Source organism: Uranotaenia lowii, chromosome 2, assembly GCF_029784155.1.
Source record: "Uranotaenia lowii strain MFRU-FL chromosome 2, ASM2978415v1, whole genome shotgun sequence".
In the NCBI taxonomy this organism is placed as follows: Eukaryota; Metazoa; Arthropoda; class Insecta; order Diptera; family Culicidae; genus Uranotaenia; species Uranotaenia lowii.
Window position 1 is genome coordinate 370,185,189 of NC_073692.1, and position 22,266 is coordinate 370,207,454.

At 34.1% G+C, this 22,266-nt stretch overlaps 1 protein-coding gene across 2 annotated transcripts in view; it reads right to left on the reverse strand.

The window, feature by feature from the left end:
- Nucleotides 1–22,266, reverse strand: part of LOC129749854 (coatomer subunit beta') — a 185,422-nt gene that overhangs the window by 19,758 nt on the left and 143,398 nt on the right. The window contains exons 1-2 of one of the 2 annotated variants that reach the window (XM_055744945.1): nt 6,913–7,072; nt 4,449–5,311 (exon numbers count right to left, since the gene is read on the reverse strand). In XM_055744945.1, coding sequence (XP_055600920.1) covers nt 4,449–5,311; nt 6,913–6,915 — 866 coding nt within the window. In that variant the 5' untranslated portion in view covers nt 6,916–7,072. Of the gene's footprint in view, nt 1–4,448; nt 5,312–6,912; nt 7,073–22,266 lie in introns of those variants that run through there. The other variant, XM_055744944.1, reaches the window with a different exon arrangement.

The following is a 22,266-nucleotide window of genomic DNA, read 5'->3' on the forward strand; positions in this document are numbered from 1 at the left end:
GAATACGGTTCCATATTTATGACGGAGTTAACACAAAAAGAAGCCATTATTTTGGATAGACTACAATGGGCAGGAATTCGAATCTGTTTGGGCTCCACAAAAACCACCCACACAGGTTCACTCGAAGTGATGGCTGGTATTATTCCGCTGCAACAAAGAAGAGAACTTGCGGTCATGCGTTTTGTAAATAAAAGAGCATCACTCCTTTCTTGGCATCGACAATATTCCAGACCGATCTTGGACGGTGGCTTAGTGGCTACGGGAATACACCGCGCAACAAGAATGCTAAACGAATTCATTCCACTTGAACAGCCTCTAAATAATCTCCCATGCTACATGTTCAACCGTGAAGTTGTAAGAACAAAAATATCCATTGATCTCACTGTTAAACGGTTATGTTTAGAACACCAGAACTCATCGGCAGCTGATTTGGTGTCAAACTATCTCTTGGAAGTGTATGCCAACGCGAAAATCTTGGCAACTGACGGGTCGAAAGATATACACGGCACAGGTTATGCTGTGGTAAATAACTTTGGAACACCTGCAGAAGGAATCAAACTCGACAGTAAAGCATCCGTTTATATGGCAGAGCTTCTGGCAATCAGGCATGCTGCGAAAATGATCGTAAGTCTTCCTGTTGCTCAGTATATTATTCTAACCGATAGTTTGAGTTGTCTCACGAGCCTGCAAAAAATCAACATCAATCAAAAATATCCCGTTGCTTGGTACGATGTAAAAGAATCCATTCTTGAAGGTCAAAGAATGGGGTACGAGATCCATCTGATATGGGTTCCGTCTCACAGAGGTATTCCAATGAACGAGTTGGCAGATCAAGAGGCGAAAAGTGCGTGCATCAATGGTGGTACAGCAGATTATATTTTAACATCATTCGACATCCAGTTTCCGATTCGGCGTACAACAATGCACAAATGGCAAGCAAAATGGAATTCAGGAACTAAAGGACGTTTCTGTCACAGCATCATCTCTAACGTTTCGCTCCAACCATGGTTTAGTAGCTTGGATCTCAACCGCAGACAAATTGTAATCCTTTCCAAATTAATATCAAATCATTCACGACTCCCTGCTCATCTCACTAGGAATGGTATCCTATTGGATGCAACGTGCAGTTGTGGCGAATCCATCGCAGATCCTGATCACATTATCTTCGCATGCAGCAGATTTGAAAATATTCGTAGACCTATTTGGCGAATTTTAATGAAAAAAGGAATTCCACCCGATATACATTTGATACTGAAAAAGAAAGACATTGAATTATATAAAACGATAGCTAATTTTGTAATTGAATGTGAATTAGACATGTAAGTAGAACAGTAATCAACACTTGGCCGGTTATGTAATAGAGGTAAAGCCAATAAAAAATTAAAAAAAAAAAAAAAACAAGTATTAAAGATAAAAAATACGTTTAGTTTTCAGTTACCTATAGCTGTACAAAAAAGGCATAGTAAAACTACTAGATCCGTGGTTTAAATGAACAACAGACAACCATATTTTTGAGTCAATATGTTTTGTTGTTTAAAATACTTTACGCATAGCTATTTTACCATGTGCTCAATTTGGCTGCGCATAGTAAGTTCGACTGCTTTTTAGTAAAATTGTCAATGAAATGATGCATTGTTTTTCTTCGTGCCTAGTAAAATTGATATGTTCCATGATGAAACTAGTACCTATGTGTTATGATAATGATTAGTATGCGCGAGGAGCTTGATTTGAATAGTAAAATTACTATGTATGTTTGTTTGTTTATTTGCATGCATGCATCATAACATAATTAAAAACATTAAAATTCACACTTCCGACACACGTCGGTCAATGTTAATGTGTTCTCCCTATGCTCTCGAAAGATTTTCAAAGTTATGAAACTTGAAAGCAGCTCAAAATTTGTTTGTTTACTCACGGCTTTGATGATTGTTGATCCTCAATCAGTATACACAACAAGAATGTTTACCATATAGTAAAATTATCATACGCAATTATGTTTTTGAGTCAAGTATATTTTGTTCTTAAAGTACCATGTGTGAAGTATTTTGTTGATATAGATTGGTGCCACAATGTCTAAATTACTATGCTAACGCTAGTTGTAATAGATATTATGATGAAATTATCATGACCATAGTATTTTCGACAACGAGCATTGAGAGTTATCGAAAATTACCAGGTACATAGTAATTGCAATAATGTTTCATGCGCACTTTTACAAAATTGATGTTATATTTTGCGTGGTTGAAAAAACTATGGCGCAGAAATGGTTAAATAATCATGACAAGGTCTTTTAAATAGCCACACAATTTTTTTCCGTGTAGGCGTTCCCCAAGGAAGCAATTTAGGACCATTACTGTTTCTGATTTACGTTAACGATTTACCCAATCTTCCTCTATGTGGAACCCCAAGGCTCTGCAGATGATACGGTACTCGAATATTATAATCATGATGTGGAAACCACAATATCGGAAATGAGATACGATCTCAATGTTATACATAAATTTCTTCAAAACAACCTTCTCACACTGAACGCCGCCAGATCTAAATTTATAATCTTTAGTGGAATGAAAACTAAGCTATCATCACATTCATCTTTGATTCACAAGAATAACGTTATAGAAGAAGTTTCTAGCTTCAAATACCTAGGTTTTTGCATAGATAATCGGTTATCATGGAAACCACACATACTAAACCTTGTAAAGAATTGTGCTCCTGTATGTGGTATCATCCGTAAGTTTTCAGATATTATGCCAATGCATGTTCTGCCAAAACTGTATTATAGTTTTGTGCACAGTCGGTATACATAAGCCAGAAGTGCCTGGGGACATACCAATATTACTAATTTATCGGCGCTAAAAGTCCAACAAAATAGATGCATAAAAGCTCTCTCGTCTAGAATTATATAAAATGCCAGAACACAACATTCTACCGATAAATTGTTTACGAAATTTACAAACTTACGTAATAATGCACAGAATTGTACGCACCAAGGACATTCATCACAACTTTAATGTAGAATATGTAACACATAGCCATAATATCCGGCATGGCGATAGATTATTTGTTGAAAACGCTCATACAAGAATTGTGAGAGGAAGATTAGCTACAATAGGTCCAACAATGTACAATCGCCTGAGTAGAGACATTCGTAATACTCAAAATATAACCATATTCAAAATTCGTGTGAAGCAATATTTAAAAAATAATTTGGAGCTATTAATGTAAGCAACCTAATGTAAGTAACATAAAACTAAGTTCTTTTTTTTTTTATACGGGATTTTCATCCTCTGGGATGATTCTTCCCTAATAAAACTGAATTCAATTCTTTGTAAACTATAAGTGAAAGCTTTTAGAGGAACGTAAGTTCATTAAGGTTCCTTTGTTTATATCTACCATCAAATAAAATCTAAATCTTGCTAAAAAAAAACAGATTAGTGTTAATCAGTAACACAGTCCTCTGATTAGTGTGTAAGGTGTGTATTGAATAAATATTCGGAATGCAATATCAATCAAGATTTAAATTTAGTATTCTATTATCATCAAACCAAGTATTTAAATCATTTTTCATTGCTTGAAATTCCAAGTCGAAAAATTTAATGGAGATTCGTTTTTACTTCCAATTTTCAACATTTATGAGAAAAAATTATAAAAGAAATAAAAAAACGAACAGAAAAATTTATGTTACTTAAGCATCTATATTTATTTACTCTGAAAACGCATATATCGAATGTAAAAATTAGTTTAAAGATTAGAAACAATATGCTTCAATTATTTAGGTCAACTGAAAGTTTTAAATGGTTTTTTTTTGTAAGAATACAGTCTATGACACTATATTCAATGTAGCTGTGAATCAGAATTCAATGAATATTTGTACTGCTCTAATATTTTAAGTTCAGAACCTAAATTTCATATTTTGAAAAATATTCCATTAAAAATTTAAAAGATGATCACATTAGCCAGAGTAGATAATCAAATGCACTTCAGGCTACATATAATGAAAAACATAATATAGGATAGAAATTTGGTGTAAAATAAGCAAAATCTAGAAAATTTTTTGAATAAAAAATGATGATTCAATATAACCCATTCTATGAGCGCTTATTGAATGAGCTCTTAAAATCGTGATTCGAATGATCAATAATAGTTCTGCAATCATTATTGACAAAGAAGTATCGAACCCTTCAATGGACTAAAAAATAATGCTTGAATACAAAAAAAAAACTACTTATCTCGTTTCATGAATATAAATCATCATTTACTTTCTGCCTACATTGTCAATACTTTTGAAAATTTTAAAATTCAGACGCTCAAAAAAGTTTGTCAGGTCAGCTAATATAACTTAAAGATCAAGTGACCCCAGGATTCAATGGGCCTCACTCTCCCCTATTCATATGTTTGCAACACAGGTGGTGCGTTTACAGAACAGTTAAAATGTAAAATAGACTTACCCCAAGGCCACATTGTTGGTACCACGCATGCATGCGATCGTCCACACCCGCTCGAAGCCATAGTTCAGCGAAGTCTCTAACCGATAGGTACCGGAGTGCCATATCCGGATGGTTCCGTCTTCGGATCCGGTCAGCACGATCGGCAGCTCCGGATGGAAGGAAACGGCCGAAACGTTCTGTGCGTGACCTTCCAGCGTTTGGACGCAGGTTTTGTTCTGATAGTCCCAGATTTTCACCAACCGATCGTCGGCGCCGGAAATCAGATACGGCTTATCGCCACCGTGATAGTAATCCACACAGTTGACGCCCTTCTCGTGGCCATCGAGGGTGAAGTTAGGCACATTCGAACCCAGCTGCCACACCTTAACGGTTCGATCCAGCGAAGCACTGGCGAATGTGTTGTTGTCCTTCGGGTTGAACACGATCTGCATCACGTAGTGGGTGTGACCCTCGAAGACCCTCTGCATGGACCACATCTTTTCCCAGTTCCACAGTTTGATCAGCATATCGTCACTGCTGGTCAGAATCAGCGATTGTGTCGGATGGACCGCTATACAGCGGACGTAATCGGTGTGTGCCTCGAACGAGTGAACCTTCTCCAGGGTGTTGTAGTTGAAGACGCGCACCTGCATGTCATCCGATCCGGTGATGATCCAGTTCTTGCGGGCCACAAACCGGGCGCAGCGCACCGGCAGATCGCACACTTCGAAATCCTTTACCAGCTGCTGGTTTTCGTAGTTCATCACGTGCACATGGCCGTTGTACAGGGCACACAGCATCCATGGCTCGGACGGATGAAGATCCACCGATTTGACCCGATCCGAGCGGGATGTGAGCCGCCTCTTAATGTCTAACCGGAGTGGCTGCACGCGAAACAGGAATAGTTGTTAGGATGTTATTAGATTGGAACAAGAGATTGTCGGGTGTGATTCGGGACAGATAGCTGCCAAGAGTTTGGGTGTGGTCTATTGAATAAACCTGCTTATTCTCAGTATTTTATCGCATTGTTTGTCTATATAAACTTTACATCATACATGGTTAAAAAAAAACTCTACAAGTTGTTATAAAAATTCATATGATCCACGAGCTCATCCACGCCACTGATTTGTGATTGAACCTACCATTTTGATTCATCAACATCGATATCTACGAAAAAATTAGCGTTTCTTTGAAGTTGATTTGGCTGTAGAAATAGTTCAAAATAAGCTTTTAAAATCATCAAGAGATTTATAATTTCCAAAATCGAGACCAAATTTTACACATTATCATCACAAGTCATATTCGGCGCTTACAATAACAAAATAAAAATTCAAATCAGAAAATAGAACAGGTGGGACATAAATGTGTTCTATCTAATTATGTTATCGAAATGAACCATCTCAACTTGGCATAAAAAACGGGATTATTTTTGGATTTTAACACAGAAAATTATGAAAAGATTCCAAATTGTTAGCTTTTTTTTTAACTTAGGTAATAATGACTACTATTGTTTCCCTGAGCGCCGCTACAAGTTCCGAGCATTCGACATCTGTTTTTCTCATCCAAATTTCAAATTGCAACGCAATTTTACCATCTCAGAAAATAGATCAATTTACAAATTCGTCTTCCGACGGACTTTTCCATCGAATGGGAATAAATTTCGTCTTCATGCCGACGGTCCGCTGGAACATTTTCCGAGCTGAGCCACCTTCAACTGTGTATCGTTGCTTCCTACACGTCACAAGCAGAATGTTGGCATGCATTTGATGACTCAGATTAGTTTCGAAATTTCAAAATATAAAACATGGACAGTTTTATGCCTAGTTGCTTAAAGTAAATATGATATCGCTGCACAATTAAAGTTTCCACGAATCGATCAGCAATGTGAAACACCTTCGCAATTTGGTCATGGACACAGATTTAAAGCGAAAAAGGATTTCAACAGCACCACCGCTATTCCAGCTGTTCCGATTCCGGGGAGGAACCCCGGGCTGGTGCCATTTTTAACATTCTTCAAGCGTCGAGACAATTTTCTCCATCCGATTAAACTCCAGTCGCTTCCACTTGGCTTATCACAGTCGTCAACATCATTTGCCATTCATTCCATTTTGCTCCGCTGCTGGATGTTCCCTTCATTCGCGTTTTGTTCTTGTTCTTCTAGCTGCAGTAGCGAATCCGTGACATTACCGGAACTTGTTTTTTCACGGAAAATTTCAAATACAGGTATTCCGGATACTCCCAAATCGGTTCCCATAATGGAAAGCTTCATTCCGTCGCAATTGCCCTATAATTCCGAATCCCTAGGATTCGATTTCTTGAAAGAGCCGAAAAAAAAAATCTTCCAGCACGACATTCTTCTTTCTCCATGGAAAAGTTTGTTCACGTTCGGAGGAGGAAAAAATTTCATCACCAATCACACACCCATCAAAATCCACAGATTTTCACGACCCCGGCAGTAAATTCACCAACCCAAATCGATACTAACCATTTTGCACTAATGTTTCCCACGGAATTGCACTATTTAACAACGAAATTTCACCGTAAAAACGCAAAAATCCGAACCATTTAGCAGAGACCGACCGATGGAGTAAAACACAAAACCGAAACCGATGAGACGTGGCTCGAAATGATTTTCCAACCCAGCAGCAGAAGCAGCCCGAAAGCCAGCAGCCAGACAGGGAGAGCGAAAACGTCAAAAGTGCAAACACGGGGAGCAATGTATGTGGGGTGACGTTTTCGATTGGGAGAGGTTCAGCAAAAGTGGTTTGTGAGGTGGTGTGCTTTCCGTTTTGGGGACCGACTTCACAAGTAGAGGCGCTGCAAGCGGTTGAAAGATAAACTTTTGCTTTGGAGTTGGAAATTTTTATCAATAAATTCAATTAAGTTTGCTGCAAAAAGAAAACAAAATAATAATTATTTAAATAACGACAAAAATCGGAAATCTGTATTAGGAATTTATAATTCAGGAATTTAATTTGCGGAAACAGAACAGAGATGAAGATTTGAAAAAAAATTTCTAAGTTCAGATATTATAAATTCAAGTCAGAAAAAAAAATTTTTGAATTAAGATTCAGACATCCAGACATTCAGACAGGGCTCAAAATTTTGTGCTTGCATGGAATATAGAATATCGATTATGAAATCATAAATTCTGAATTTGGAATATTATTGTCAAAAAATTTATTTTAGAATTCTGATTCCAGAATTCTAGATTCTGATTTATGAATGAATTCCAGATTTTGGATTCAGACCACAGATGTTCAGACTTCGAAGTCTCGAATAGTGAAATTTATGTATTCTGAATTTTAATATTAAGAATTATGCATCTAAAATTCCGAAATAAAAAATGAAGAATGAAATGAAGAATACAGAAATCAAATAAAGAATCAGTTCAGAAAATGAAATTCATAATTTCGATTTCTGAAAACAAAATTGAGAATTCAGAATTCAGATTCTGATTTTTTTCAGAGATGTGATGTCGAAACTCGGAATTCATAATCCACCATTCAGAATTAACAATTCTGAATTCAGTTTCGATCAAATTCAGGATTCAGATTCAGAATTCAGATTCAGAATTAGGATTCAGAATTCAGATTCAGAATTCAGATTCAGATTCAGAATTCAGATTCAGAATTCAGAATTCAGAATTCAGATTCAGAATTCAGATTCAGAATTCAGATTCAGAATTCAGATTCAGAATTCAGATTCAGAATTCAGATTCAGAATTCAGATTCAGAATTCAGATTCAGAATTCAGATTCAGAATTCAGATTCAGAATTCAGATTCAGAATTCAGATTCAGAATTCAGATTCAGAATTCAGATTCAGAATTCAGATTCAGAATTCAGATTCAGAATTCAGATTCAGAATTCAGATTCAGAATTCAGATTCAGAATTCAGATTCAGAATTCAGATTCAGAATTCAGATTCAGAATTCAGATTCAGAATTCAGATTCAGAATTCAGATTAAGAATTCAGATTCAGAATTCAGATTCAGAATTCAGATTCAGAATTCAGATTCAGATTCAGAATTCAGATTCAGAATTCAGAATTCAGAATTCAGAATTCAGATTCAGAATTCAGATTCAGAATTCAGATTCAGAATTCAGATTCAGAATTCAGATTCAGAATTCAGATTCAGAATTCAGATTCAGAATTCAGATTCAGAATTCAGATTCAGAATTCAGATTCAGAATTCAGATTCAGAATTCAGATTCAGAATTCAGATTCAGAATTCAGATTCAGAATTCAGATTCAGAATTCAGATTCAGAATTCAGATTCAGAATTCAGATTCACAATTCAGATTCAGAAATCAGATTCAGAATTCAGATTCAGAATTCAGATTCAGAATTCAGATTCAGAATTCAGATTCAGAATTCAGATTCAGAATTCAGATTCAGAATTCAGATTCAGAATTCAGATTCAGAATTCAGATTCAGAATTCAGATTCAGAATTCAGATTCAGAATTCAGATTCAGAATTCAAAATTCAGATTCAGAATTCTAAATTCAGATTCAGATTCAGAATCCAGATTCAGAAATCAGAAATCAGAAATCAGAAATCAGAAATCAGAAATCAGAAATCAGAAATCAGAAATCAGAAATCAGAAATCAGAAATCAGAAATCAGAAATCAGAAATCCGAAATCCGAAATCCAAAATCCGAAATCCGAAATCCGAAATCCGAAATCCGAAATCCGAAATCCGAAATCCGAAATCCGAAATCCGAAATCCGAAATCCGAAATCCGAAATCCGAAATCCGAAATCCGAAATCCGAAATCCGAAATCCGAAATCCGAAATCCGAAATCCGAAATCCGAAATCCGAAATCCGAAATCCGAAATCCGAAATCCGAAATCCGAAATCCGAAATCCGAAATCCGAAATCCGAAATCCGAAATCCGAAATCCGAAATCCGAAATCCGAAATCCGAAATCCGAAATCCGAAATCCGAAATCCGAAATCCGAAATCCGAAATCCGAAATCCGAAATCCGAAATCCGAAATCCGAAATCAGAAATCAGAAATCAGAAATCAGAAATCAGAAATCAGAAATCAGAAATCAGAAATCAGAAATCAGAAATCCGAAATCCGAAATCAGAAATCAGAAATCAGAAATCAGAAATCAGAAATCAGAAATCAGAAATCAGAAATCAGAAATCAGAAATCAGAAATTCAAAATCCAAAACTCAAAATTCAAAATTCAAAATTCAAAATTCAAAATTCAAAAATTCAAAATTCAAAATTCAAAATTCAAAATTCAAAATTCAAAATTCAAAATTCGGAATTAAAAACATTCAAAATTCAAAAATACCAAATTCGTTATTCAAAACCCAAAATTTTCAATTCAAAATAATTTTTGTTATTTTTTGTTATTGTTATTAAAAAATAGTTTAATACTTGTGATTTTTGAATTCTTTGATTTTTGTAATTTTTGAAATTATTTTACCGGTTTTTTTGAATTTTTGTAATTTTTGAAATTTTTGATAGTTTTGTAATTTTGTTATTTTGTAATTTTTGAGATTTTTGTAATTTTTGTTATTTTTTTTGTTATTTTCATTATTTTGGTTATTTTAGTTTTTTTTTGTATTTTCTGTAATTTTTGTAACTTTTTTCATTTTTGTCATTTTTGTAGTTTTTGTGATTTTGAGAATTACAGAACATATTGTCATTTTTTTCATTTTTGTTATTTTTATAATTTTTGTAATGTTTGTAATTTTTGTAATTGTTGTAATTTTCGTAATTTTTGTTATTTTTGTAATTTTTGTCATTTTTGTAATTTTTGTAATTTTTTTAATGTAGCTTTTGTAATTTTAGTTTTTTTCTTATTTTGATTATTTTGGTAATTTTTGTAATTTTATGTTTGTAATTTTTGTAATTTTTGTAATCTTTGTTATTTTATAATTTTTTTTATTTAAGTAATTTTAGTAATTTTTGTGATTTTTGTAATTTTCGTAATTTTTTGTAATTCTTGTAATTTATGTAATTTTTAAATTTTTGTAATTTTTGTCATTTTTGTCATTTTTGTCATTTTTATAATTTTTGTAATTTTTGTAATTTTTGTCATTTTTTTCAAATTTTTGGAATTTTTGTAATTTTTGAAATTTTTGTGATTTTGACACCCCTGGAAGTCAATCAACAAAAAGTATCTAAATGGTGATTTTTGAAATTCAATGATGATTTTTTTCCGCCACATTTACTCATATTGGCATCAACTCGAAAATCATGTCGGTTATGTATTTGAAGCCCAAACTAAAATCACTAGATTCAACTAGAATGTTTGGTAACTTTTCTTAAGAGTTCCACTGAAAGGATGTCTCTTACAGTGAAACAGTTTCTTGACGCGCCAGTATTGGTTGCTGAACAGATTATTAGTACGCATTTTCGGTGTGAAACTATAACACGCTTTTCGATAACCAAACTTTCCCAAAACTTGTTTGTAAAATAAAATGAGAAAACTTATCGACTTAAAACATGTCGGGTCAATGAAAATGCTTCAATTCTCAGTTTTGTTTCCTAATTTTGTAAATTTTTCAACATGCCGTTCGATATCAATAACTATGTTTCGTTATTGTTCAACAGTCTTTTTCAAGGAAGTTGGCTATCTTTTATTTTCGTGATTGACACTTATTTCTATTTCGACCCAGCTTTGCTGTATCAAACAGCTCAAATTGTCATTCACAAACTTAACAATCGTTCATTTGCGTTCAAAAACTCAGGTTAAACTCGGCGACACCCGATAATAATAATTCAATACTCAACAGCTCTCGAGCTCTCGAGTGCTTGACTATCGAGAACCTCCAGAGACTCGATTCTGCATTCAGAATTTAAATATATTGTAGCAGTTTTCCTGGTAGAAAGTGCATCTCGAGAACTGGTTAAAAACTTTTGGACAATCGAAAGAATCACCTTGGTTCGGTACCAACTCAGAGTTTGTTGATGGTTTGCATTTATAAATTCTGAACGAACTGAGTGCTATACCCCCAAAGGTATGCAATCCTGTGACAATGTGGAGAAGAGAGCATTCACAGTTGTATCAAGAAGACGGAACGGAACCCCGATTCCTGAACCCACATTTCACCTGGTCGGTCCACGTGTTGTACCTATTTTCTCGGTAACAAGCTGTTTAATTGGAAAAGTTCCGCCATTGAAAAAAGAGCAACAGCAAAAAAAAAGATAGCAAACCGGGGAGATGTTGTCGCTTTTCGGGGTGCAACTTCGAGGCACCAAACAGTCGTCGTCATCAACGCGCCTGTTTCCTGGCAACCTGCAGCTGAACGGGCGGCGTCGACAATCCGAATGTTGGATCTACCTTTCTCGACATTTGTTGGATAAGAGAAGCGAGGACTTATTTCTCGTCCTCGTCGTCGCTAGTAATAAATTTTGCACGGCGGCGTGACATTAAATTTTCTCGCTCTTTAATTAGCTTTCCGGTTGGAATTGAGTTGCGAAAGTAATCGCCTACTTGGAGCCATATTTTGTGATCTTTTTTGCTTGCAAGTTGGAAAACTTTTTTCTTCCATTTCAAATCTGTGGCAAAAAAACAAGGTGAAAAACAGGACCACGCGGTGACAAGTCATTTTTGTCATTTTTGTTTTTTTTTGTGTCATTTTTGTCATTTTTGTCATTTTTGTCATTTTTGTCATTTTTGTCACTTTTGTCATTTTTGTCATTTTTGTCATTTTTGTAATTTTTGTAATTTTTTTCATTTTTGTCGTTTTTGTCATTTTTTGTAATTTTTGTCATTTTTGTCATTTTTGTCATTTTTGTCATTTTTGTCATTTTTGTCAATTTTGTCATTTTTGTCATTTTTGTCATTTTTGTCATTTTTGTCATTTTTGTCATTTTTGTCATTTTTGTCATTTTTGTCATTTTTGTCATTTTTGTCATTTTTGTCATTTTCGTCATTTTTGTCATTTTTGACATTTTTGTGTCATTTTTGTGCCATTTGTGTGTCATTTTTGTGCCATTTTTGTGTCATTATTGTGTCATTTTTGTGTCATTTTTTATGTCATTTTTTGTGTCATTTTTGAGTCATTTTTGGGTCCTTTTTGTGTCATTTTTTATATTGTGTCATTTTTGTCCTTTTTGTCATTTTTGTTATTTTTCTCATTTTTGTCATTTTTGTCATTTTTGTCATTTTTGTCAATTTTGTCAATTTTGTCAATTTTGTCATTTTTGTCATTTTTGTCATTTTTGTCATTTTTGTCATTTTTGTCATTTTTGTCATTTTTGTCATTTTTGTCGTTTTTGTCATTTTTGTCATTTTTGTCATTTTTGTCATTTTTGTCATTTTTGTCATTTTTGTCATTTTTGTCATTTTTGTCATTTTTGTCATTTTTGTCATTTTTGTCATTTTTGTCATTTTTGTCATTTTTGTCATTTTTGTCATTTTTGTCATTTTTGTCATTTTTGTCATTGTTGTGATTTTTGTCATTTTTGTCATTTTTGTCATTTTTGTCATTTTTGCCATTTTTGTCATTTTTGTCATTTTTGTCATTTTTGTCATTTTTTGTGATTTTTGTGATTTTTGTGATTTTTGTAATTTTTGTGATTTTTGTGATTTTTGTGATTTTTGTGATTTTAGTGATTTTTGTGATTTTCGTGATTTTTGTGATTTTTGTCATTTTTGTCATTTTTGTCATTTTTGTCATTTTTGTCATTTTTGTCATTTTTGTCATTTTTGTCATTTTTGTCATTTTTGTCATTTTTGTCATTTTTGTCATTTTTGTCATTTTTGTCATTTTTGTCATTTTTGTCATTTTTGTCATTTTTGTCATTTTTGTCATTTTTGTCATTTTTGTCATTTTTGTCATTTTTGTCATTTTTGTCATTGTTGTCATTTTTGTCATTTTTGTCATTTTTGTAATTTGTGTAATTTTTGTAATTTTTGTCATTTTTGTCATTTTTGTCATTTTTGTCATTTTTGTCATTTTTGTCATTTTTGTCATTTTTGTCATTTTTGTCATTTTTGTCATTTTTGTCATTTTTGTCATTTTTGTCATTTTTGTCATTTTTGTCATTTTTGTCATTTTTGTCATTTTTGTCATTTTTGTCATTTTTGTCATTTTTGTCATTTTTGTCATTTTTGTCATTTTTGTCATTTTTGTCATTTTTGTCATTTTTGTCATTTTTGTCATTTTTGTCATTTTTGTCATTTTTGTCATTTTTGTCATTTTTGTCATTTTTGTCATTTTTGTCATTTTTGTCATTTTTGTCATTTTTGTCATTTTTGTCATTTTTGTCATTGTTGTGATTTTTGTCATTTTTGTCATTTTTGTCATTTTTGTCATTTTTGCCATTTTTGTCATTTTTGTCATTTTTGTCATTTTTGTCATTTTTTGTGATTTTTGTGATTTTTGTGATTTTTGTAATTTTTGTGATTTTTGTGATTTTTGTGATTTTTGTGATTTTTGTGATTTTCGTGATTTTTGTGATTTTTGTGATTTTTGTAGTTTTTGTGATTTTTGTGATTTTTGTGATTTTTGTGATTTTTGTGATTTTTGTGATTTTCGTGATTTTTGTGATTTTTGTAGTTTTTGTGATTTTTGTAATTTTTGTGATTTTTGTGATTTTTGTGATTTTTGTGATTTTTGTGATTTTGTCATTTTTGTCATTTTTGTAATTTTTGTCATTTTTGTCATTTCTGTCATTTTTGTCATTTTTGTCATTTTTTTCATTTTTGTCATTTTTGTCATTTTTGTCATTTTTGTCATTTTTGTCATTTTTGTCATTTTTGTCATTTTTGTCATTTTTGTCATTTTTGTCATTTTTGTCATTTTTGTCATTTTTGTCATTTTTGTCATTTTTGTCATTTTTGTCATTTTTGTCATTTTTGTCATTTTTGTCATTTTTGTCATTTTTGTCATTTTTGTCATTTTAATCAATTTTTTCATTTTTGTCATTTTTGTCATTTTAATCAATTTTTTCATTTTTGTCATTTTTGTCATTTTTGTCATTTTTGTCATTTTTGTCATTTTTGTCATTTTTGTCATTTTTGTCATTTTTGTCATTTTTGTCATTTTTGTCATTTTTGTCATTTTTGTCATTTTTGTCATTTTTGTCATTTTTGTCATTTTTGTCATTTTTGTCATTTTTGTCATTTTTGTCATTTTTGTCATTTTTGTCATTTTTGTCATTTTTGTCATTTTTGTCATTTTTGTCATTTTTGTCATTTTTGTCATTTTTGTCATTTTTGTCATTTTTGTCATTTTTGTCATTTTGGTCATTTTTGTCATTTTTGTCATTTTTGTCATTTTTGTCATTTTTGTCATTTTTGTCATTTTTGTCATTTTTGTCATTTTTGTCATTTTTGTCATTTTTGTCATTTTTGTCATTTTTGTCATTTTTGTCATTTTTGTCATTTTTGTCATTTTTGTCATTTTTGTCATTTTTGTCATTTTTGTCATTTTTGTCATTTTTGTCATTTTTGTCATTTTTGTCATTTTTGTCATTTTTGTCATTTTTGTCATTTTTGTCATTTTTGTCATTTTTGTCATTTTTGTCATTTTTGACAGTTTTGTCATTTTTGTCAGTTTTGTCAATTTTGTCATTTTTGTCATTTTTGTCATTTTTGTCATTTTTGTCATTTTTGTCATTTTTGTCATTTTTGTCATTTTTGTCATTTTTGTCATTTTTGTCATTTTTGTCATTTTTGTCATTTTTGTCATTTTTGTGATTTTTGTGATTTTTGTCATTTTTGTCATTTTTGTCATTTTTGTCATTTTTGTCATTTTTGTCATTTTTGTCATTTTTGTCATTTTTGTCATTTTTGTCATTTTTGTCATTTTTGTCATTTTTGTCATTTTTGACAGTTTTGTCATTTTTGTCAGTTTTGTCAATTTTGTCATTTTTGTCATTTTTGTCATTTTTGTCATTTTTGTCATTTTTGTCATTTTTGTCATTTTTGTCATTTTTGTCATTTTTGTCATTTTTGTCATTTTTGTCATTTTTGTCATTTTTGTCATTTTTGTGATTTTTGTGATTTTTGTCATTTTTGTCATTTTTGTCATTTTTGTCATTTTTGTCATTTTTGTCATTTTTGTCATTTTTGTCATTTTTGTCATTTTTGTCATTTTTGTCATTTTTGTCATTTTTGTCATTTTTGTCATTTTTGTCATTTTTGTCATTTTTGTCATTTTTGTCATTTTTGTCATTTTTGTCATTTTTGTCATTTTTGTCATTTTTGTCATTTTTGTCATTTTTGTCATTTTTGTCATTTTTGTCATTTTTGTCATTTTTGTCATTTTTGTCATTTTTGTAATTTTTGTCATTTTTGTCATTTTTGTAAATTTTTGTCATTTTTGTCATTTTTGTCATTTTTGTCATTTTTGTCATTTTTGTCATTTTTGTCATTTTTGTCATTTTTGTCATTTTTGTCATTTTTGTCATTTTTGACAGTTTTGTCATTTTTGTCAGTTTTGTCAATTTTGTCATTTTTGTCATTTTTGTCATTTTTGTCATTTTTGTCATTTTTGTCATCTTTGTCATTTTTGTCATTTTTGTCATTTTTGTCATTTTTGTCATTTTTGTCATTTTTGTCATTTTTGTCATTTTTGTCATTTTTGTCATTTTTTTCATTTTTGTCATTTTTGTCATTTTTGTCATTTTTGTCATTTTTGTCATTTTTGTCATTTTTGTCATTTTTGTGATTTTTGTGATTTTTGTCATTTTTGTCATTTTTGTCATTTTTGTCATTTTTGTCATTTTTGTCATTTTTGTCATTTTTGTCATTTTTGTCATTTTTGTCATTTTTGTCATTTTTGTCATTTTTGTCATTTTTGTCATTTTTGTCATTTTTGTCATTTTTGTCATTTTTGTCATTTTTGTCATTTTTGTCATTTTTGTCATTTTTGTAAATTTTTGTCATTTTTGTCATTTTTGTCATTTTTGTCATTTTTGTCATTTTTGTCATTTTTGTCATTTTTGTCATTTTTGTCATTTTTGTCATTTTTGACATTTTTGTCATTTTTGTCATTTTTGTCATTTTTGCCATTTTTGTCATTTTTATCATTTTTGTCATTTTTGTCATTTTTGTCATTTTTGTCATTTTTGTTATTTTTGTCATTTTTGTCATTTTTGTCATTTTTGTCATTTTTGTCATTTTTGTCATTTTTGTCATTTTTGTCATTTTTGTCATTTTTGTCATTTTTGTCATTTTTGTCATTTTTGTCATTTTTGTCATTTTTGTCATTTTTGTCATTTTTGTCATTTTTGTCATTTTTGTCATTTTTGTCATTTTTGTCATTTTTGTCATTTTTGTCATTTTTGTCATTTTTGTCATTTTTGTCATTTTTGTCATTTTTGTCATTTTTGTCATTTTTGTCATTTTTGTCATTTTTGTCATTTTTGTCATTTTTGTCATTTTTGTCATTTTTGTCATTTTGGTCATTTTTGTCATTTTTGTCATTTTTGTCATTTTTGTATTTTTTGTCATTTTTATAATTTTCGTCATTTTTGTGTCATTTTTATCATTTTTGTCATTTTTAGAATTTTTGTTTTTTTTTAATTTTTTTGGTTATTGTGGCAATTTGATTTTTTAATTTTTTGTTGTAGTTTAACTTTTGTTTGACTTTTTCATTTGGCTTATCATCAACTTAAAATCTTTCCTCTAAACTCGAGATGTCTATCACCTGAAATGAAAGGCCACGTGATGTCATTTCACTGTCCCTCTTTCTCTCTTTGGATCGGAGAATAGGCGATGGAAGCGCTGACGAATTTGGGTGATGGTTTTGCATTAGTGCAAGTGGGATGCAGCTATAATTTCACCCAACTTTTGACAGTTCTAAAGGGGTTTTTCTTAAGGAGAGAAAGAATAACTTTTCGATTCCATCGCCCATTGCACATAAATTATATTAAGAAAATTGATGCACTCTGTTCGCTGCGGCCAAAGAATCAAAACGCAGGAAGAGTCATCATCAGCTTCCGGTTTTCCCTCTTCCAGATGGAACCAGTTCTTCCAGATTAGATCAGTTGCTATTATTAGATTTTCGTTTTTCTGGTTTTTATCTTCCCCTTCCTTCTTTTCGTTCCGTTGATGGTGGCGAAATAAACAACACGGTGCTCATGGAAATTGTATACTTATTTTGATCGCTTTTCCTCCTCCTTCTCTTCTTTCAGGTTTTCGTAGACTAAGAGGCAAGGATTTTTCCTCCCCCATCGAAAGCCTCGTCGAAGGTTTTCCACCCCCTTTTGTGTTCCGACGAAGACGACTTTGAGGGGTAAAGATGTCACACTCAGCCAGGGACAAATTCATTGTCACCAGTCTAATGAATTCGAATGGGAAAATAAACGATTTTGATGAAGATTGCTCGAAAAGGGACCGGACATGGGTTCAGTATTGTCAGTTGAGGTTTTATCCGCTGCTCATCTAGATAATCGACTCAAAAAATGTTCAATTGATGAACTGGAGTCGTGCGGCCGCAAGAACAGCCAGATCGAATGGCGCTTGAACACGGTTAGTTTATGCATGGCGACCGTGAAAAAACCTTTAATTGGAAGACTGAAGTTCGAAAGATGAGATTTCTAAAGATGGAACAACAAAATAACAAATCACAAACAAAATTCAGAAATAAACCTAATCAGTCTTCGACATAATGTTAAGTTGGTTATTTTTGTTTTTCTTCTGTGGCGACCGTAAAAAACTGTCGCCAGAAACTACTTTTCTGCACGGATGTCAAATTCTTTTTTTTATCTTCAATTGAGAGAATATTACAGTAAAAATCATATTTTTCTGTTTAATCCTGAAATGACTAACTAGAGGAAAACTTACCAGATTTTATCGCTTTCAAAATCACCGAAGACAAGAAAAAAGTGGCCATCAACAAAATGAACCTGTCAACGGAAGTTTCGTCAACTAGCCTTAGCTATAGGGATAAGATCCTACTCTCGAACAGAACACCACGAGGGAGCAGATAAACATCTTTTTCGCTGCTCACGTATGGAAACATATTTATGCATGTTTGTCAGCAACCGGAATACATTTTGGGAGCCCTCCTTCCTACCTACAAATGTAAGTAAATCGTGAATGTGATGGATGACGAGGAGGACCGACTTTTCTATCATTACCTTCATTCGGAAAAATATTTCTCTCCATCATATCAAATGGACTTGGCATGTGTGAAAAGAACGAGATTTACGCCGCCCTGCCCGGCTGATACTGGTGCGTTCCCTTGGCAGCATTCCAGGTTGTTGGAATTTTCCTGCCATAGACAAGAAAGCGGTCCAACTACCTACCTTCCTACTATTTGTTCGACTGCTCATCTCCCATGTTGTTCCGGATGGTCTTTTGGTGGAGGGGTTTCTCGGTTTTGAGGTAGATCAAACGTAATTCCAACGGATTGCGGTTTATCTCTGGTGTCCGTGGGGCATGTGGGAGGTGGCAACACATTCCCGGAATTCCGAACTCTCGCTCCCTCGGAACCGGCAGGAAAGCCAAGATGGCTACTTTTCGAGGCCCTCTAGCTTCAGGGGGGAGCGAAAAGCACGTGTTTGTATACATCACACGTCTCGGTTCGTAACCTTTTGCGCCATCATCACGTTACTGACGGCGGCCAACCACACATGGGCGAAGCCTTCTTTGATCCTCGCGGAAGTAAAGCGCTGCTGATGTTTCGTTCTGGATAGTGGGTATTTTTTTGGGGCAAGCGTTGCTTGATTGCGTTTTTCTGACAGCTTGCGTCCGTCGAATTTCCTGCGCCTACACCGATGCTTCCCCAACAACAACAACAACCTTCATCCTGGCAAATCGAAACTAAGAAGTAAAACTAGGGTAGTAGCAATTCAGGGGCCTGTGGTATCGAAGCAACATTTCTGAAATTGTTCCTCCTCCTTCTAATTCAATTAGCCTGTGGGGAAAATTCCGAGTTTTTTCCATCCTCTTCCGCATCAAAGTGCCTAGCCAGCGCCCGGAGGGACTTTGGAATCTAATTAAATGAAACAGATCTATCGGTGCAATTCGTTATCCATCGAAAAGTTAAGTTAAGGGGAAGGGAGGACCCTTACAAATGTTTCCCACAATTGACGAAACCGGATCCGGCTCGGATGAAGGTAATTAGAAGGGTTCCAGGGGAAAAGAAAGGTGCGCACGTTTGGAATTACTACTTAGTCCAGAACAGGGGGTGGGGGAAGGTGTCGATCGCTGCCACGTGGCCACGTTACCTTCGTAATACCTACTTCAAAATCTGAAAACATGTTGCTACAATTCCATGTACCGGTGTTGCCCGGCAGATGAGGGTATACAGATGAACCTTTCTGAAAAGGGGATTCACAATAGGGAATTATCTGTCAGAAGCATAATCGTTTCTAGATTTGTTTCTTTTTATTGTTTGGATACTTTTCATTGCCTTAGGTGAATTTAGAATGTAGAAAGAAATAGGTTTTGATTTATTTAACGAATAAATACTTTAAAAAAGAACATTTACATACATGCATTTCTCGTCAATTCTCAGGCATTTTTAACCTAAAATTTGCTTTCAAGGCAGTTTGGAAATGGAATACTATCACTACACTAATTAACGAGTGCACCAAAACATAGTCTGTAGTCAATCTTCAATCTCAGGGAATTAAGCTTCAGTTTAGAAGTTGTCGTATTATGACCTTCAACACATTACACTTTTGGTGGTTACCAGTGCACTATAGGGTTTGAGGCAGCAAAAAGTCAAAAACTGAACTTTATTGGATCGCATTTTTATGTTTACTAAAGGGTGATACGGTCAAAATTTGGTCAATATCAACTTGACAAAATTCTTTCAATTTTGCATTTAAAAAAACCTGAACACCCCACATTTTGAAGGTGTGTGTGTGTAGAATGTTGCTCCTATTTTAATTTTGGAATTCACTCTTCAGTTGTCAAAATGCCGTCCAAGGTAGAAGAGCAGCGTATCAAAATTTTGCTCGCGCATCGCGAAAATCCGAGCTACTCGCACGCAAAGCTGGCAAAATCGCTAAAAGTTGCCAAATCAACCGTTAGAAATGTAATTATAGTGTTTGGGGAACGTTTGTCGACAGTCAGGCAGTCTGGATCGGGGGGAAATCGAAAACCGGAAGCCACTGAGACGACAAAGAGAGTTGCCGGTAGTTTCAAGTGAAACCCTAACCTTTCTCTCCGAGATGCCGCTAATAAGCTGGGTGTATCGTCTATAACCGTGCATCGAGCCAAAAAAACGAGCCGGACTATCGACTTACAAGAAGGTAGTGACTCCAAATCGCGATGATAAACAAAATACGACGGCCAAAGCGCGATCCCGGAGGCTGTACACGACGATGCTGACGAAGTTTGACTGCGTGGTAACGGACGACGAAACCTACGTCAAAGCCGACTACAAGCAGCTTCCGGGATAGGAGTTTTATACGGCAAAAGGAAGAGGAAAGGTAGCAGATATTTTCAAGCACATGAAACGGTCAAAGTTCGCGGAGAAATATCTGGTTTGGCAAGCCATCTGTACCTGTGGCTTGAAAAGCAGCATTTTCATAGCTCCCGGGACTGTCAACCAAGAAATTTACGTGAAAGAGTGTTTGAATAAACGTCTGCTGCCTTTCCTGAAGAAACACGGTTGTTCCGTACTGTTTTGGATGGATTTGGCATCTTGCCATTACGGTGAAAAGGCCATGGAGTGGTACGCCGTCAACAACGTGCAGGTGGTTCCCAAGGACAAGAACCCTCCCAACACGCCAGAGTTCCGCCCAAAAACTGGCTTTCTGCGGCGAAGAAGGTGGACAAGGTGGCTGTACAAAATCTGATGGCAGGGGTTAAGCGTAAGGCCCGGCAATTCGTATTTGGAAAAACGGAAGCCAAACTGAATATTTTTCCTGAGTTTTATACCAATTAAACTTGAAAAAGAAATTTAATTTGATTTTTTAAATAAACGATTTCACCGATTTACACGCGTTTTCCCTTGAGCAAATTTTGACCGTATCACCCTTTACCATCCTTCTTGAAAACTCTCTTGACGATAGCCCAATATCGTTCTATGGGGCAAGCTGGGGGCAGTTTGATGGGTTAATATCTTTCTCAACGAAATCTACATCGTTATCCTCAAACCATCTAAAGAGGAATTAGCGTTGTGGGCTGACGCCAAATCCGGCCAGAACAATGGTAGAGTCGAATGTTTCTTATATAGTGGCAGCCACCTTTTCTGCAAACACTCCTTTTTGTAGATATCGGCATTTATTGTTCCTTTTGTAAAGGAACTCGCCGACTTCAATCCGCAGGAGCAGATCACAAGCACTTTCCGGCCAAATTTTTCCACCTCAATCGACTTCCCGTGGTCACTCACATCCTCCCCAATAGCTGCAGTGTAGAATTGTGGTCCCGGAAGAGTACTGGAATCCTCTTTTACATAAGTTTCATCGTCCATGAGAATGCACGCATCTGGCTTCAGCAAAATCCGATGATATAGCTTCCGGGCTCTGGTTTTGCCTCGTGATTTTCGTTCAGCCGTTTGTTTGGACACTTTCTGCTTCTTGTATGTCTTCAGGTTGTTCCGCTTCTTGATCCGCTGTACCATTCCGATCGATGTCCCAGCTTTTTTCGCCAAATCCCGTATGGACACCGATCGACTCCGGTTGAAGAGGTTGATTACCTTACGGTCCAGATTTGGGTCAGATGGTCCTGCTTTTCTGCCTCTTCCTGGCAAATCATCGAACGTATGGTGTTCCCCGAACTTGTGGATGATGGATTTTACGCTCGCCGGATGAATGCCGAAATGTTTCGCCACATCATTCATCGAGATGCCCTTCTCTCGCATCCAAGTGTCCAACACACGAATTTTAACTTCTTTTTTAATTCGCGACATTTTGGGAGAAACGAATGTTTCAAACGTAAACAAAGCGCTGGTTCACTC